This window comes from Cynocephalus volans, chromosome 13 (assembly GCF_027409185.1).
Source record: "Cynocephalus volans isolate mCynVol1 chromosome 13, mCynVol1.pri, whole genome shotgun sequence".
NCBI lineage: Eukaryota > Metazoa > Chordata > Mammalia > Dermoptera > Cynocephalidae > Cynocephalus > Cynocephalus volans.
Window position 1 is genome coordinate 41,760,482 of NC_084472.1, and position 19,653 is coordinate 41,780,134.

At 43.7% G+C, this 19,653-nt stretch overlaps 1 protein-coding gene across 1 annotated transcript in view; it reads left to right on the forward strand.

Annotated features, from left to right (window-relative positions):
- Positions 1-19,653, forward strand: part of ARK2C (arkadia (RNF111) C-terminal like ring finger ubiquitin ligase 2C) — a 107,252-nt gene that overhangs the window by 79,148 nt on the left and 8,451 nt on the right. Inside the window, exons 2-3 of the mRNA XM_063077543.1 lie at positions 6,196-6,511; positions 8,268-8,378. Of these exons, the coding sequence (XP_062933613.1) occupies positions 6,196-6,511; positions 8,268-8,378 (427 nt within the window). The remainder of the gene's footprint in view (positions 1-6,195; positions 6,512-8,267; positions 8,379-19,653) is intronic.

Genomic DNA, 19,653 nt, shown 5'->3' on the forward strand with positions numbered 1-19,653 from the left:
CTGTCCTGGCCCAGTTCCTGTACCACCCACCCTCCTCCTTGGGAGGCCTGCTATTTTAGTCCATTGAGGCTGTTATAACAAATTCCCATAGACCGGGTGGCTTATAAACAACAGAAACTTATTGCTCACAGTTCTGGAGGCTGGGAAGTCTAAGATCGAGGCATTGCCACATTCTGTGTCTGGTGAGGGTCATTCCTCATAGATGGCGTCTTCTGTATGTCCTCACAAGGCAGAGGGGCCAAGGCAGCTCTCAGGGGCTGCTCTTTTAAGGAAACAAACCCCATTCATGAGGACTCTGCTCCCACAACCTAATCACTTTCCAGGGCCCCACCTCCGTATACCATCACCTCAGGGTAAGCATGTGGAGTTGGGGACACACATTGAGACCACAGTGCTCCCTCGCTGCCACCTCTCGCTCTGTCAAGCTCCCTGTGTGCTGCCCCCTCCCTCCTGGCAGCACTTCTCTTCCAAGAAACACCTTGGTTCAAATCTCCACTCTGTCACTTACCAGATGAGTGTCCTGGAAGTCAAGGGGCCTTTTAGAGTCTCGGGACCTCATCACTGTTATCTCCACGCACGTTCCCCACAGCCCCCGGCCCTGCATTCTTTGCTTCTCCCATTCCTTTCCCTCTCCGCTGGGGCTGTGTGGCTTCTTCTGTCCTCCAATCCACCCACTCTCCAGATGCCAGCATAATAGGCTCCTTGCCCATGAGGCACAAAGCATCCACCAGTCCCCAGGCATTTTGGAGAAACTGTTGTGTGTCCTGTGCATGTCAGGTGGGCATCAGGTGAGACCCACACCCATGGGCTTCCCTTTTCCCAGCTGTGCAGGCCTAGACCTGGGCCTCCCACCCTCAGCCTGTGCCCACCTTGCTCAGGGTCCAGTCCCTGTTTCATGCAATTGATGTGGTTATTTAATACGGTGCTTTGTTTGTTTGTCTGTTTCTGGGAGACACTTCTCTCTGCCCACTCCCTGAAAATGTTGTTTAGCTCATGATGAAGATTTCAATGCACGGCATTTTAGTCCTGGGGAAATATGATAAACGTACAGTATAATCAGGGACATCTGGAGATTATTTTTTAACCTAGAAGAGTAATTCTAATAGTAAAAATTGCAGGTGTTCTACTAACAGGGTCGGGGGCATTTCAGGTTGTCAATGTTGTTCAGACATCACTGATCACTGGCTTGTCATGGGCCCTGATAATTGACCCTGAGAGCTTCATTCCTTTGGTCTTAGAGACCACACAGAGCAGCTGTTGCCTGGCATTTTTACAGACCCTACCTGGCATGGGGCTGAGGAGGCCCAGTGTGTCCAGGACAGTGTCTCCTGCCTTCATTCCCTTCCAGGCAAGGTGATGAGACTGAGAACCCCTCTGGGGATGGAGATGACCTGGGAGGAGCACAAAGTCCTAGAGCAAAAGTCAAAGGACCTTTGCAGGTTGAAGTCAGCCGTCTTACATATTATGGGAGAGATAGGTACTTTTGTCCACCTTTGTCTTGCTGCCATCCTGGGGAAAAGGCATCTGCCCTCACTTCCAGTGCATCAGCTGGAGGGCACAGGTTGCTGGAGAGTGGAAGCCACTCTAGGCTGGGTTGTGCAGAGTGGGCATCCTTATGGCAGGAGGGGCTTGCAGGAGGGAGGGAGCAGGAAAGACTCCACCAGGGCCCGAGGGGAAGGACGCTGGCCAGCCCCTCCTGACCCATCCCTGCCATGCAGCAGCATCAAAACCCGGCACTCACCATGCCCTACTTGCCACTCTCTGTCCCACTCAATTTCAAACCAGTCTGCCTTCGACCAGCCTCAGCCCTCAGCCCCTTTGAGCTACTGTTTCTCCCTCACTTCCTCCGTCAGTCAGACCCTCAGGTGTTTACTGAACACCAGCTCCAAGTGAGGTGCGTGGGGGTTCAGAAGCAGTAAAGACACGAAGCTCAGTGTGGTGGGGGCGGCAGTGTGAAGACAGCTCAAGGTGGCCACGACCAGGTGCCAGTGAGTGGGAGAGACTGGGTGTTCCACAGAACTCTGAAGAGGCAGGCGTCCCTGGGGGCTGGTGGGCAGGGGAGGCAGTTTTGGAGGCGCTGAGAGGTGACGTGGACCTGTGAAGATGGAGAAGGCAGCCGGCAGGATGGAAGCAAAGGCCCCTCAGGGGGAGTGTGCGTGGACTGCCTGGGATTTTGAGTAGACCAGAGTGGATGGCTGCAGGGAGGGCTGGTGGAGTCAGTGGGAAATAAGCGGGATTGAACTTCAGTATCAGGCTAGGGGGTTTGGATTTCACTGGTAAGCAGTGGGGTGCTCCCCACTTGAAGTCAGGCCAGTTAGGAAACTTGGCTAAAACTTGGCTTTGCTCTGTGTATGAAGTTAGCTTTCTTCCTTTAGGGCTGCACAGTCCAATATGGAAGCCACAAGGGGCTATTGGGGACTTGGAACATGGCTAGTCCTAATCGAGATGTGTTGTAAGTACATAATATACACAGGATTTTGAGGACTTAATATGGAAAAAAAAAGAATGCAAAATAACTTTATATTGAGTACATGTTGAAATAACATTTTGGATATGTTGAATTATATAACATATATTTTTAAAATTAATTTCACCTATCTCTTTTTTACTTTTTTAAAGGTGACTACTAGAAAATTTAAAATGACCTACGTGGCTCATATTATTTTTCTATCAGACAGTGCTGGTTTAGAGTCTCTGCAATATCCTTTTATCACTCCATCCCTTCCTCTGTAGTCATGTGTGTCTTCTACTTTTCTTTATCTTCCCACAGCTTTTCTTTCCTCTTCTCGCCCTCTTTCCCTCTGTCATTTTGGTCCTCTCCTCTTTTCATTGTGTGGTGACAGACGGTAGAGTGAGGGCGGGGACTGGGGGGACCCGGGGCTTGCTCATTGCCACAGCCCCTGGGCTAGACTCATCAAAGCCAGAAATCATAAGGCAGAGAAGCACTGCTTATTTGGGATACTTGTGAGAATCAAGGTTCTAGATAATTCTTTCCTGGCACATCCAGGTCAGAAATTCATTTTATGTCCATTTCTTTTTGCAAATATTTATTTTAAAAAGATTTAAGAAAATCTATCAATGACATGCACCTCATTTACAAAGCTGAATAGACGGATACAAGACACATTTAGTACGACAGTTATTGTGTGACCCTTGCCCTCCCCACCAGGGTCAAACTCCCTTAACCTAACACTTTCAACTTTCCTTCAGGCACTTCCTAAAACACATAAATTACTATGTAAAATTCTAAATAAACCACTAGACTGCTATTTGTTCATTTTCTAATTTCTAATATTGTCTATGTTCTTCACATTATGGAAGAAATGTCCTTTTTTGTTTTAATAGAGTTTATTAATTATTTGTTTTATCATTAATAGATAAATATTGTTTACCACTGAGCCAAGTAGTAAATAATTATACTTTCCTTTTCTTTTCCTGGTGGTAATAACTGCCTCTTTTTTTTTTTTTTTTTGATAAATTCTTACCAAATTCTCTACCAAATTGTAAAATTCCATCCAATACTATTTCCATGTGACCAAATTTATAGATAACCCTATTGTTGCCACCTCCCCCCAATACCCGTCGGAGCCTCCACTGTCCTGTTCCCCCGTGGAATGGCTGCTGGAGCCCCGCACAGCCGTGTGCTTGCAAATCCCCTCACCTCCTAGGAGTGAAGCTCCTGTTTTCTTTTTCCTCTTTCTTGGTTTGCATTAGTTCGTCTTTGAGAAAGACTATGGAGAAGGTTAATTTTTCTGGAGACCCTGCCTGTTTTAAAATGGCTATATTCTATTCTGACACTTGGTTAATGGTTTGGCTGGGCATAGAATTCTGGATCGAGTCTACCGCCATACCACCCCGAACGCGCCCGATCTCGTTAGAATTCTCCATTGAAAATCTTTTTTCCCCTCAGTGTCTTGAAGGCAGTCGCTCCACTGTTTTCAAGCTTCCAGTGTTGCTGTTGAAAACTGTCACGCTCTTCTGATTTCTGACCCTTCGCATGGGACCTGTCTGCTTTCTCTCTGGAAGATGTTAGATCACCTCTTTGTCCTCGGTGTTTGCACATTTCACCGTGAGATGCCTCGGCCTGGGGTTCTTTCCCCCACCAATTTTACTGGGCACTCAGAGGGCCTTTTCTATCTAGAAACGCAGACCTTCAGTTTTGGGAAATATTTTTGTAATTTTTTTCATAATTACCTCTCCATTGTTTCCTCCATTCTTTCTCTCTTGCTAGTAAAATGAGGAATCTTCTGACTGAATCCTTCCACGTTTGCATCTTTTTTCTACTATTTCTCAGTTCCTTCTCTTCTCATTCTACTTCCCGGGAAATGTCCCCAGCTTTATCTTCCAACCCTGCTATTAAATTTCAGATTTCACCTGATATATTTTTAATTTCCAAGAGCTCTCTCTCTTGTTTTCTCATTGTTCCTTTTTAAAGAGCTTCCTGTTGTTTCATGGATCGAACACCTTATTTCTCTAGGGATATTAATTAGAGTGTTCTGAAGGGTTTTTTTTTTTTGTCCTTCCATTACCTCTGTTTCTCAGAGTTCATTTTTCTTTTTTAAAAATTTGGCACATTCTCTCTCTTTTCACTTTGTCATCTTCCTCAAGAGACTGGTCACCCTTGGGCTGTCTGTTCATCTTGAAGAGTAGGTCACTAAAAGCTGTCCAGAAGGTCTGTGCACCTGTGCATGAGAATGGACTTTCCCACTAATGGGCCTCATTATTGAGTGGCCAGTTGGGGACCCAACCATTTTATTGGGGGTGCTCTTAACTGAACAAAGTACCTTAGAACTCTTTCTGGGACCAATGATTTTCCTTAGAGAGGCACCCCCAATTTCTAGCCTGGGTCTATGGAGGGTGCAGGGAAGGGGTACATGCCTGGGTGACACTGCTTTGGAACCAAGTGGCATTCAAGGGGCAGAGGGTTCCAAAGTTCCCTAAACTTTCATTTAATCCTCCTGCTTTAGCACAGTGCTGTCCTGCTCTCCTCTGCGTAGGGTCACCCCCTCATCCCCTACATTGGAGCCTCTCTGGGAGTGGTAGTCTCTGCTCTACACGGGGAAAGGGGAGGAGCCCTGGGAGTAAGTGCTCCTTATACCGACTTGTAATCAGCCTCCCTGTTCTCAGCTCTACCCTCTCTCCTGTCTTCCAAAGTAGCCACTGCCTGCAATTCCTGACCCTTCCAGCACTGGGTGGTAAGATTTGTCTACTTCTTGTTGACCACCCTTTGGTAGGCACTTGATTTCTGATTTCTCAGCTCTGCTAATTTTTCCATCTGCTTTCCATCTTCCAAAAATCTGTTGATGCCTGTTGCCTGCTGATGTCACCTCTCCTGTTCTCTCTGTCCTTGTCTGTTATCTTCTTTATTCTTTTGCTCTCATTTTAATCAGGTTGGGGAAGGAGTGGACATGGGTTGAATCTGTCATGTTTAGCAGGAAATTCTCTGCAAATCTTTCTGAAGTGCTGGGTCTACTTCTTTCCCTCATTAAAGGATTCTCTCCAGTGCCTAGAGCTGGATTTTTGCTGATGGAGAATTAGTAAGGCTTTCTTGTCATCAAGCTCAATTTTATTTAGAAACGTACTGGAGCCTAAATTAAATGTAGCCTGAGCTCTTACCCGGATATGTTTGCTTTTAAATAAATTATAATGTTCTAATAAATTATTTAATTATTATTTAAAATAAAAAATATTTGCGTAATTTTTTTTCTTAAAAGTGCATGCAAAACGACTTTTGGCTGCTTTGTCTCTGGAAATTAGGACTTTCTGTGGGTTGGGTCCTGGCTAGCCAAAGTGTCAATGAAATTCAGAACTTGGCTGGACTGGACTAAATTTTCTACATGTGGCATCTATTTAAAAAGGTAGGGTCAATAAGATTTCACAGGGGGACTCTAAATCAAGAAAGCTAAACAGCTTTAGGGACCTTAAAACTCCTTTAATAAGCATGTTAATTATATAAAGGATGCTTATCTGTTCATTAAAGAAAACACTCCCCTCCCCACAACACATACACGTCCAGACGCTTTACTTGGCAGCATTAAAGATAACCGTATGTATATAAAGGTGATGAAACTGCTGTGTTCTAATGAGGTGTTGAGTTTCACCAGCTCCAGGCTGCCCCCTGGGTAGGGACCAGGGTCATTGTGGGGATGGCTGTGCTGGTCCTCATGGAGACTTCTCTGTCTTTGCCCCCACCAGGTGCCCCCTTTCAAAGGTCTCAGCATCCTCACGCTACCTCCTGCCGCCACTTCCACCTGGGCCCCCCACAGCCGCAGCAGCTCGCCCCCGACTTCCCGCTGGCACACCCCGTGCAGTCGCAGCCGGGCCTCAGCGCCCACATGGCCCCGGCCCACCAGCACAGCGGCGCCCTGCACCAGTCGCTGACCCCGCTGCCCACCCTGCAGTTCCAGGACGTCACAGGTCCCTCCTTCCTACCTCAGGCCCTGCACCAGCAATACCTCCTGCAGCAGCAGCTCCTGGAAGCCCAGCACCGCAGGCTGGTCTCGCACCCCAGGTGGGTGCCGGCGGGGGCCGGGGGGCGGGGTCAAGGGGGGAGGTGGGAGGAGGGAACAGGATTATGGCCGGGGCGGGGCGGGGGCGGGGCCTTCGAGGGGGCGGGGCCGGCGCAGGGCCGAGGGCTGGGACATCCGGCTTCACCCCCGGCCCGGCTTGGCCAGAAGTCACCAAGAGGGTGGCTGCCGGAGGTAGCTCTTGCCTCAGTTAGAGGCGTTCATTTCAGGCAGTGCGCGCTACCCTGAGCCGACGCAGGCTCCCTCAGAAGCCAGTGTGTGTTCCTGTCACATCACTCAGGTGCGGGGACAGGGGCTGGGTAACTGGTGGTCCATGAGGCTCACAGTGGACTTGCACGGTGTGGGAGGATATTTGACTAGGGGACCCCTCATCTCCCCTCCAGCTTCATGATCAAGTGATTCTAACACCCGAGAACTCTAAAGAAAACTGAAGGAAATGGCTGGTTCCAGCCCTGCCCTCAAAGTGCCCACGGTCTAGTTGGAGAGTCCAGCTAAAGACCCATGAAACAAGTAGAGAATGAAATTAGTCAGTGCTAATCACATGGGTCTGAAGTGGTTGGGGACCCTGGGTAAGTCACCACACCTCTCTGAGCAACTGTCAAGAGAAGGAGTTGGACTGTATCAGTGGTTCTCAAACTTTCTGGTCTCAGGACCAGTTTTACACTCTTAAAAATTAATGAGGTCTACAAAGACCTTCCGTTTATGTAGGTTATGACTATTGATGTTTAACATATTAGAAACCAAAACAAATTTTAAAATATTTATTAATGTATTTAAAAGTGATAACACACTCATATAGTAACATCAATAATATATTTTGTGAAAAATAACTATATGTAAATTTAGTAAGAAGAGTGACTTTTTTTTTACATATTTGCAAATCTCTTTAGTGCATGGCCTAACAGAAGCCAGCTGTGTTCTCATGTCCGCTTTTACATGCAGAATCGCATGTCATGTAGTTTCTGGAAAACCCCACTGTTCCTTTGTGAGAGAACGAGAATGAAAGGCAAATAACATCATAGTATTATCAGGAAAATAGTTTTGGCCTCTCAAACCACCTGAACGGGTTTCAGGGATTCCCAAGGAACACTCTATGAGAACGGCTGGACTAGATCATCTCTTAGGGCCTAAGCATCCATGACTGTAGGGGTAGGGGTGCCTGGGACAGAGAGTGAGTGTTGTTGGAGGTCAGAGGGAGGAGAGGTCATCTTGATCTGGGATGTTCAGGGAGGTCTTCCTGGAGGAGATGGGCTTTGCCCTGGGCCATGGAAGCTGGGAAGAGAGTGTGGAGAAGGGTAGAGGAGAGATGAGCATGGCAGGAGCAGAGGGGTGCACAGAAGTGGAAGATCAGCAGGAGACAGGTCTGTGTATCTTGAAGACGCCCACCAAGGGCAGAGAGAGAGTGGTAGGCAAGGAGTAGAAGAGGTGAGAGAGTTTGGGTGGGGCCACGTGACCTGCAAGCAGACACACCTAGGGAGAAACCTCAGTACAGTGGGCAGACCAGAGATACCGGAATGTCTGAGTTACTGACTGCTGCTCATCTGGGAAGCTTCCTTGAAGTTCCAGAAGAGGGGTGAAGCCCACTGCTCTGTAGGCCGTGGGCTCTGTGTGTGTGTGTGGGGGGGGGGGGGTTGCAGGAGCGAGACATCTTCAGGCCAGTTAGGGTCACTCAAATCTTCTGGGAGCTACGCTGGCCTGGCAACCCCTGACATCATGGGCCCTCCTTTCTTTCTGGTGTAGGCGGAGTCAGGAGCGTGTGTCTGTCCACCCCCACCGCCTCCACCCCAGCTTCGACTTCGGCCACCAACTGCAGACGCCTCAGCCCAGATATTTGGCTGAGGGCACTGACTGGTGAGTCTTCAGCATCCCTGGGGGAGATAGGGAAGGACTGAGGACTTGCCAGATCCATGGCGTTCCTGTTTTCCTTCACTTTGAAGGGTGCAGGAGGCCTGGTCCTCCGTCCCCAGCCTTTCCCCCTGCTCCCAGCCACCCTCAGAGCCAGATGGCCCCCACCTGTGCCTGGTTCCAGCAGTTAGCTCAGATGTAACTGGGTACTATCAGGTGCCCAGCCTGGGGCTCAGTGTGTCTGGTCCTGCAGCGGAGGAGGGAGCCAGGGATACAAAACATTTCCTAAGCTCAATGAGGGCTATGAACTGGCGGTCCCTGGGGGGAGGGCAGAAAGGAGAATTCGGAGGAGCTGGGGTGGTCAGGGAAGGCTTTCTGGAGGAGCTGGGTCTTGAGCAATACACAGAGAACTGCCAGGGCATGCAGTAAGGCAGTGCAGGATTGGGTGGTGTAAGTCCAGGCTCACATCACACCTGAAGAGCCAGCCGGGTTGGAGGTAAGGTCTGGGGAGAGAGGCTGGGAGAGAGGTGGGGGTTTTGTTTTTGTGTGTTTGTTGGCCTGGATGCAGGGTTGCTTGGTTCTGGATGCTGGGTCCTACCCAACTCTCTGGTTCTAGCTCAGAAAGGGGTTGATCTTAACCATCAAATACTTTAAAAAGATGTACAGTTCACTGAGTGTTTAGAAGTTAAGGGCATCATGCTTGCAACTTATTTTTAAAGAGTTCAGGGGGAAAAAACTATTTATCTCCACAGAGGGGTGTGTGTGTGTATATATATATGTATGCGTGTATATACACATGGTGGGGAGAGAGAGGAAGAGACAGAAAAGGAGATAGAAATGCAGTAAAACAGTAAAATGGGCAATCTTATGAGATGAAGGGTATCCAGAAATTTTTTATGCTATTTCTGCAACTTTTAGGTCAAAAACGTTTTTTTAAAGAATGTTGAAAAAAAATTCCTCAGTGGAAAAGGATGGGCTGTTTAAAAAATCTGATGTGCCATTTTGTCATTTTTCAGCCATTTGGTCAGGCAAACTGGCCTGTCAAGGATCTCTTTGGGAGCCCTTTCCATGAACACGTGGGAATGATTCAAAAGGACAGTTTCAGTTAATTGAAGGCTAACGGTACTTCTAGGTGCAGGAAACAGTGGTTGTAACATGTCTTATCGTCTCCAGCTCTCTGCTCATTCTCAGGAACACTCTCCCCTGAAATTCAACAATTCCTTAAAAGGTAGATTGCACTGCTGTCAGCTTCAGCCCAGCCTTTTTCTAATTAGCAGATTCAAATTAGGAAGATTTAATTGTAGTTTGGATGAAATTCTGTCCCTCAGCAGTCTAGTCAATTCAATTCAATTCAACACACATGGAGCATCGAGGGCCCTGGCGCACGGTGGAGTGATTTAAACACACACGATGAGGCAAGTGGGACTGGACAGGTGACAGGTGGGAACTGTCCTGGAGAGATGTCGGGAGGAACAGTGCAGGTGTTAGCCCAGTCCCCAGCTTTCCTTATTTAGCCAAACCCCTGGTCCTTTTCACTCATTTCAGCCTCTCAGAGTCCTCCTGGCTCCTGCTTGCCCCAAGAAACATGAAGAATGAAGCCCTGGGAGCCGGTCGATTCCCCAGCAGGGGATGCTGGGCCCACCCCTGGGCTTTTCCTGCCTGTCCTGCCCCCACTTCCCAAGCAGGAAGATGTTTCCAGCGGAGGAGATGACAGTTTCTCCTCCCTTGTAATTAGCTCTGCTCCAGCGAGGGCCAGCCTAGTGGTGACAAGGGGTTTTTGTAATTGTGACTGTGCTAACTGCATCCCAACCTTCTTTTCCAGAGAGGCCTCTTCTGCCAGGAGATGGGCAGCCTGGTAATTGGATTACAGGAAATGCATTATAGGAGGGGCTACTCTCACCCTCTGCAAGGAGCCCAGGGGGCAGAGGGAAGCTTGTCTGTCTCTCCCTTTAGAGAACCATCAGAAACCATTGACTTCCACCGTAGTCATTCCAGGAATTGGGAGGCAGGCCGTTGTCCAGCCCCAGGCCTGAGACTTCCCTGGCTTTCCCCCCTTACTTAGGATATCTTAACCCTACCCAAACAGCTTCTCTCAGCTGGGCATCCTGGTCTGAGAGTGTGTAGCAGCAGCGGGCCCTGGGCATAAATCCCAAACACTCCCCTATTTGGCCCATGCCTGGTTAGCTGACCCTGACCTTGAGCCATAGCCCCCATACCTCTCATGGGCAATGTCCTTTTCATGCTCCTTCTGTGACTCAGTACCAGCTTCTCATGTCAACTGTGACCCCCAGTGTGGACAGCATCTCACTACCTCACCAGGTAGAGGTCTTTAGGCACCTGGACCCTGTGGGCAGAGCGTGGGTGGAGGATGAGATACTCCTGCAGTCCTTCCCTCTGCAGGTAGTCCTGCCACAGCAGAGCCTCTGGAGCCCCCAGAGTCTGGACTTGCCCACAGATGGTGCTGGCACTTTTGGAGCTAACTCCCTGGGAGGAACTAAAGGGTCTGCACAGCAACCAGACCATACCATGTTCAAAAATATTCACAATGAGAAAGTTCAGTGTGATGTGCAGATACAACGAACAAAAATTACACATTGAAACAATGTCGGCAGGAAATCTCCAAAACACAGTTCTGGGTTAACTCCATGGCTTTAGGTCTGTGAGATATTTCTGTGACTCCTTTCAAAACTTAGCAGGTTGTGACAGGCTTGCGACAACAGAAACAGGAGACACTGTGTCTCTAGGGGCTTTCTCCTCAGGGCAAGTTCAAATCCAGATTTCTTTAGGGTCCATGGACTACATCCCCTGTTGAGTGAGCTGGATCCAGAAGGGAACTTTCTTTTTTATTTATTTATGTATTTATTTATTTATATTTATTACAAATATTCATGAGATACAAAGCTGATTGTCCCCCCTCCTGTCCATGATGTGAGGGCCAGATTCATACTGAGGGCATATCTATTACCAGAAATTACTTTTGTACCCTTTGTCCCCTCCAATCATCCCCCAACCTCCCTCCCCTTCCCCTTCTCCCCTCAACTCCAATTTGTAGCCCTAGGAATGTTAGGAGGAAACTTTCTGATGAGACGATAAGGGGGGAGTCCCAGAGCCCACCCAGGGCAGACCATCCCACCTGTCTGAGGGTCAAGGTGCCTTTTGCTTCTGTAGTTAGTGCTCTGGGAGTTGGGGGGGACTCTGTTCCAACTTTGTTGGGACTTCGCTTTTGGTAGAATTCCCTGAACACCTCTTTGCTGCTTTGAATTTGCTGGGTTCCCTAAGACTGCTGAGTAAATGCAAAAAATCGGAGCTTCTGCCATTCTATTAGTCCATTTCTGTTGTTTATAACAAAATACTTGAAACTGGGTGATTTATAAAGAAAACGAAATTTATTGCTTACAGTTTCTGAGGCTAGGAAGTCCAAAATCCAGAGAACACATCTGCTGAGAGCCTTGGTGGTGGCAAGAATGATAGCAAAGTATCACATTGGAAAAATAGTGGAGCAGAGAAAGCAGAGACAGACTCTCCTCTCATTTCTTTTAAAACTCTCTGAATCGCACCCCTGACCACCATTTTTAATCCATTCACTACAGCATGGTCCTACAATCTAATCAACTCTTCAAAGCACCACCTTTCAATGACTTTAACAGTATTTCTCACCCTCAGCATTTATAGTAGGGATTAAGCTTCCAATAAATGAACCTTGGGGGACACAATTCAATCAATCCACAGCAGCCATGTAAGGGTGCCCCATGGAACTCCTATCCCGGAGGCAGTGCAATGGGATGAGCCCAAGCAAGGGTCTAAAACCCTGGGGGCCCTAACTGGCCAGCCAAGGGCCATGGATAAGACGCTGGTCTTCTCCAGGCCTCAGATGGATCTGTAAAAGTGAGGGGCTGGGCTAGTGGATTTCCAAGTTTGCTTCCAACTGGCTCCAAGAGTGCAGCTCCCTTCCCAAGTGACTGGCCTGTTATGAGTTACTCTGGGGATTAGGGCTGACGATGGCCCCTTGCATGTGTACAGTGCTCTGCAAATGGCTTTCTCTTCCATTTTCTTGTTTGACTTTCCCAGTATCATCATGAGCAGCTACTGCTATCTCATTTTAGAACTTAGGCTCAAAGAGGTGAATGAACTAGAGAGGGTCTCACAGAGGGGTGGACCTGGGACAAGGACCCAGGCCTCCTGACTCTGGCAGTGGTATGTGCAGTGCCAATGAGAGTGATGGGCAGTCCTGCCCACACAGCTGGACCTGGGCTGTGGAGAGAAGAGGGTGGGGCTGGATGCCAGGAGCCATCAGAGAGCTCCTCTTGGTTCTCTAGTGATCACACCCTCATGAGCGTGATGCAGGGAATAAGGTTCAGACCCACCCCCTTGAAGGCTGATGACTTTATTGGGTTTTCACCCTCAGAATTATCTCAGAAGACACTGTCCAGGGCGAGGTGTAGCCAAACCCAGGCTGCATGGGAACCAGGCTCGGCAGCAGCAGGCAGGTGGGAGCATAGGAAGTTAGTGGTCAGGGCCTGCCCAGGCAAGATGAGGAAGGGAAGTCTGCAAGTCCCAATGCCACCTGCCCTCTGGCCTCTGTAGGACCTGAGGTGGTACCTTCTGAGGCCCTGAGCTTCCTCTCAGGGATGCTTTTACGGCTTGGCTGCACTTTCTTAAGGGGAAGCCATATCTTACTCACCAGGGCCCACTTCACATGCAGACCTACACAGCACACTGCAAAAAGTGAGTGCCAGCCACAAAACTTTCTGTTATATGTGTGAGAAGTTTCCATGTACGATTTTTGGTTCTTCTGTATTTCTGAAGTTGAATGCCCACAGATATGTAGCTTGGAGATAGTGGATATTACCTTTCCACAATAAAGAAACTTAGAAAAAACAAAAATAACAAACAAACAAAACCCGTTTTTATTGCAGACAATGTCAAATAACAAAAAATAAGAGAATAGTATAATGAACCCTCGTATATCCATCATCCAGCTTTGACATCCACTCGTGGCTACTTTCTTTTTTTTTTTTAATTTGCACATATTCATGGGGCAGAGAGCTGACCTCACAGCCGCTTTTGCTTCATCTTTACCCTTCCTCACTCTCCCATCCTTGCTACAATTTGGAAACAAATCCAGACATCATATCATTTCATCTGTAAATATGAAGGTACTTCAAAAAGTTTGTGGGAAAATAGAATTGAAAGATAATACAAATCTTTTCAAGAACTATTTAAAATACCCTCATATTTCACATATATCTCAAGATACCTTACTTTCCAAAATCTTTACTGCGATACCACTATTAAACCTAAAGAAAATTAACAATAATTTTTAAATATAATCAAATATCCAGTCAGTGTTCAAATTTCTCTGATTGTTACAGTTTGTACCAATCAAGTTCCAAATAAGGTTTATACATTGTGACTGATTGATAAATCACTTAAGTCTTATTTAATCTGTGTGTCGCTGGATTCAAATTGCAAAAATGTTGATAAGGAACTTTTGTGTCTTTGTTCATGAATAATATTGGTCTGTTGTTTGGGAGGTTTTTTTCTCTTTAAATGTCTTTTTTGTTTGTTTGTTTTTTTAATCAGTGCAATGCTTGCCTCATTAAATGAGTTGGGAAGTGCCTTCTCATCTATTTTCTGAAAAAGTTTGCGTAAGATTAACATTATTTTTCTCTTAATATTTTATAGAATCCACTAGTGAAACCATCTGAGCCTGGAGGTTTCTTGGAGTGAATGTTTTATTTTTTATTTTAACATTTACATGTACATATTTGTGGGGTACAGTGTGTTCTTTCAATACATGCACATACTGCACAACGATTCACTTAGGGAAGATAGCATAGTTTTGTACCCATCAGTCCACCCCTTTTCCTCCTTCCCACCTTCCTCTCCTCCCCTCCTCTGTTAACCATTATTCTACTCTCTACTTTAATGAGAACCACTGTTTTTCTTTTTTTAAAGATTCTATATATGAGCGAGATCATGCAGTATTTGTCTTTCTGTGCCTGACTTACTTCACTTAACGTGATGGTTTCCAGTTCCATTCATGTTGCTGCAAATAATAGGACATCATTTCTTCTTAAAGCTGAATAGTATTCCATTGAGTACATATACACCACAGTTTTTTCATCCATTCATCAACTGATGGGCATTTAGGATGATTCCCTCTCTTGGTTATTGTGAATAGTGCTGTAGTGAACGTGGGAGTGCAGGTGTCTTTTTGATATATTGATTTCATTTCCTTTGGGTCTATACCCAATAGTGGGATAGCTGGATCATAAGGCAGACCTATTTTTAGTTGGTATATACTCAGTAGTGGGATAGCTGGGTCATAAGATAGGTCTGTTTTTAGTTCTCTGAGGAATCTCCACACTGTTTCCCACTATGGTTGTACCAATTTACATTCCCACCAACAATGTAGGAAGGTTCCCTTTTCTCTGCATTCTCGCCAGCATTTGTTATTTTCTCTCTTGTTGATAATGGCTGTTCTAACTGGGATGAGATGATATCTCACTGTGGTCTTAATTTTTCATTACCCTGATTATTAGTGGTTTTGAGCATTTTTTCATGTGCTTGCTGGCCATTTGTATGTCTTCTTTGAGAAATGTCTGTTCAGGTTCTTTGCCCATTTTTTTCATTGGGTTATTTGGTTTTTTGCTGTTGAGTTGTTTGAGTTCCTTATATATTCTGGATATTAGCCCCTTGTCTGATGTGTAGTTTGTAAACACTTTCTCCCATTCTGTAGGTTGTCTCTTCACTTTGTTGATAGTGTCCCTTGATGTACAGAGACTTTTTAATTACATGTAGTCCCATTTGTGTATTTTTGCTTTAATTGCCTATCGGTGTGAAAGTTTTACATTACACATTTAATTTCTCTTATAAATGCTCTTATAATACTATGCAGCTTTGGTATATTTTCATGAGTTAATTTTGGTAATTTATGTATTTCAAGAAATTTTCCTATTTCATTGAATTTATTGGCATAAAGATGCTCATAATATTTCCTTATCATAAAGATGCTTATAATATTTCCTTATTCTCTCTTTAACATTTGTATAATCTGTAGTGATGTTCCCTCTTACATTCCTAATACTGGAAATTTGTTTCTTTTCTCTTTTGTTCTTGGTCAGTCTAACTAGAGTTTTATCAATTTTATTGATCTTTAGAAAACACCCTTTCATTCTATTATTTATTTTTCTATTCCAATAATTTCTGATGTTTTTAAAAATTATTTTCTCCCTTCTACTTACTTTGGTTTCTTTTTTTTTCTTTTTTTCTTTCTAGCTTCTTAAAGTGGAACTTTAGATCATGAATTTGGATCTTTCTTCTTTTCTAATATAAACATATAAAACTATGAATTTTTCTTTAAAAACTGAGAATCTTCTAATTTCCATTATGATTTACTTTTGACCGTGGGTTATTTAGAAGTATATTATTTAATTTTTGAATACTTGGGATATCCCAGAAATCTTTTTGTTATTGACTTCTAACTTAATATCAGTGTGATTAGAAAACATACTCTGTATAATTCTAATCCTTTTAAATTTATCGAGATTTGTTGTATGGTTCTGCATATATTCTATCTTAGTAAATGTTCTATATATATTTAAAAGAATATATATTCTGCTTTTATTGAGTGGAGTGTTCTATCAATGTCAATTAGATCAAGTTGGTTTAAAGCATTTTCAGTTCTTCTATATCGTTATTGAATTTTTTGTCTGCTTGTTCTATGAATTATAAGGGAGGATGTTTGAAGTCTACAACTACAATTGTGAATTTGTCTATTCTTTCTGTTCTGTCAGCTTTTGCTTCACTTGTTTTGATTTATATATATTAGAATATATATTTCCTACATATATTAGGACACATATAAGAATTGTTATGTCATCAAGATGAATAGGCCCCTTTCTCATTACTAAATGTCCTTCTTTATCCTTGATCACAACCCTTGGTTCAAAGTCTACTTAGCCTGATATTAACACAGCCATTCCAGCTTTCTTTGAATTAGTGCTTCCATGGTGTATCTCTTTCCTTCTTTTACTTATCTATGTCTTTTTATTTAAAATGGGTTTTTTTATAGACAGCATGGTTTTCCAGTTGACAATCTCTGGCTGTTAATTGGAGTTTTCAGACCATTTAAATTTAATGGAATTATCTATTTGGTTGGGACTGAATCAACCATCTTGCTTTTTGTTTTCTATTTATCCCATCTTTTAAAAATTACTTTTTGTCTATTTTATGTCTTCTTTTGAATCATTTGAGTATTTTTTAGGATTAAATATTGGCTTAATAGTCATACCATTTTCTTTTCTTTTCTTTTGTGAATGCACTTGATTTACAATATACATATTTTGTTTATCACACTCTACCCTAAAACAGAATTATACCACTTTGTCTGTAATGTAAAGTTCTTGCAACAGTACACTTCCTTTATTCTTTTCCCATTCTGTATTCCTTTTGCAGGTTTTATCTCTACTTAAAAAATAATCACCACAGTACATTGCCATCATTTTTTCTCTAAACCATAGTTTCAAACGATGGCCTGTGGGTCACATCTGGTCAGCTCCTCATTCTTATAAATAAAGTTTTATTGAAACACTGGCACCCCTTTTGTTTATGTATTGCTTATGGCTGCTTTTGCACTACAAAGGACATCAGAATAGCTGTGACAGAGACTAAATGGCCTTTGAAGACTAAAATATTTACTATCTGATCCTTTACAGAAAAAGTTTGCCAATTTTACTTTAAACAATCAATTAAACTTTAAAGACATTTTTAAAATGGGAAAAAATCTTTTATATTTCCCTCATGATTATCATTTCTGGTGTACTTTATTCCTTTGTCTAGATGTAAGTTTCTATCTGGTGTAATTTTTCTTTTGTCTAGAAAACTTCCTTTAACATTTCTTGTAGCACTGGTCTGCTGGAAGCACATTCTCTCAACTTTTGTTTGTTTGAAAAAGTCTTTATTTCACCTTCATTTTGAAAGATTTTTTGTTGAGTATGGACTTCTAAGTTGACAGTTTTTTCCTTCAGCGGTTTAAAGATGTCATTCTGGTGTCTTCTGGCTTGCTTTGTTTCTAATGGGTAGTCTATGATAATTATTATCTATGTTCTTCCTTATCTAATGTGTCTTTTTTTCTTTGGCTACTTTTAAGATTTTATCTTTACTATTTTTTTCCAGGAATTTGGTTATTATGTGCCTTGGGGTGATTTTTCTGTGTTATCTTGCCTGAAGTTTATTGAGCTTTTTGGATCTATGGGTTTATAGGTTTTATCAAATTTGGAATTTTTTTCAGCCATTTTTTCCCTAAAATATTTTTCTTTTTTTTCTTTCTTTCTTTCTTTTTTTTTGACTGGTAAGGGGAGCGTAACCCTTGGCAAGGTGTGGTCTGCACCATGCTCAGCCAGCGAGTGCACCAGCCATCCCTATATAGGATCCGAACCTGCGGCCTCGGCGCTACCAGCGCTGCACTCTCCCAAGTGAGCCATGGGGCCGGCCCTCTAAAATATTTTTCTGTCCTCTACCCACCATCCTCTCTTTTTGGGTCTTTGCTTACCCATATGGCTAACCACTTGATATCGTCATTGAGACTGTTAATTTTTTAGTCTCATCTGTATGCTTCATTTTAGATTATTTTTATTGGTATGTCTCCAAGTCACTAATCTTTTCTTCTGTAGTATCTAGTCTGGTGTTAATCCAACACAGTGAATTTTCCATTTCAGATGTTTGCATTTTTCATCTCGAGAAGTTCCATTTAGGTCGTTTAATAAATAGTCTCCATTTTTCTCCTCCCTATATTCATGTTTTCTTTTACACACTCAGACATGACTATAATAGCCATTGAGCATCCGTGTCTGCTAATTCCATCATCTCTGTCATCTCTGAGTCTTAGGGTGTTTATATTGTCTGATTTTCTCCTGATTATGGGACATATTATCCTCCTTCTTGGTATGTCCAGTAATTGTTTTATTGAATGAGGGATATCATAAATTATACATTATTGAGTAACTAGGTTTATTTTATTCATTTAAAGAGTGTTGGAGCAGCACTTGCAGTTCAATTTGATCATTTTAAGACTTGTTTTTGTGTCTTATCACAGCAGGTCTATAGCATCTCTAGAGCTGAGATTAGTCTAGACCTGCCCTAATAAAGCTTATAAACGAGCTTTAAAAGGCTCTCCTGGGGTCTCTACTGAATGCCCTGAGTGATCAACAAGGACCCTTCACACTAGCTTGTTGGAACACAAATGCTTCCTAAACCCTGTCTAACTTCTGGGAACCACTCACTATTCCTCAGTTGCTCTCTTTGCACAACATGGTGGAATTTCACCCCATGCATGCCTATCTTAGTATTCAGTAAAGACTCCTGCAGGTTTCTGGAGCTCTAATTCTATGCAGCTCCCTCCTCTTCAAAATACTGCACCACAACTTTCAGAGACCTCAGCCTCCCTGAAATAAGATCTCTGAATCCTCAGGTCATCAAGACCACGGTGCTCTGCCTAGGGTTCCCCTCCCTGCTCATGATCTGTAATGCACCTTCATGCAAAACACCAGGGAATTATAAAGCTTACCTCATTTGTTTCCCTTTCATGGATCACAACTCTACAAGGCTTATTTCCAGTGTCTGAAAACAGATACTAAATGTATTCTGTCCAGTTTTCTAGTGGTTTACAGTGCGAGGGTAAATTTAATTCCCATTATCCCAACATAGCTGGAGGCAGAAATTCCTTTAGTGCCCCTACACGTCTTTTTTCTTTTCTTTTTTAAAAAATGTATTTATTAATGAAACCAGGCTGTTCTTCCTGTAGTTTCCCCTTATCTGGATTATTCTAGTTACACTCTCGTGGTAGCATTTAAGATATTCCTCAGTTTCCTGTATTCCTTACACATTGGCACTTAGCTCAAGGCTTGAACAGATTCACATTCAATTCTGATTTCTTGGCAAAAATACTTCATAGATGGTATTATGTCCTTCAGCCAGAGAGAACGTAAAGTCTGATTGTCTCTCCTTTTGCGTTGTTAGCATAATTGATGATCTTTGCCTAGATCCTTTATTTCTTTAGGGGATACAAAATTGTTACAAATAATTCAATCATTCCTTATTCATCTATTAACTGGAAAACTTAGATAAGGAGAAGATTCCCCTGATCAGATAGTTGGTTACCCTGAAGAACAGTTAATAAAGGAAAGGCAGAATAAATGCTTGGTTTTATCCTTTCACTTACTAGCTTTCAAAATGAAGACTTGGTTACTTAGCATCCTGCAAAGATGATCAACTTTTT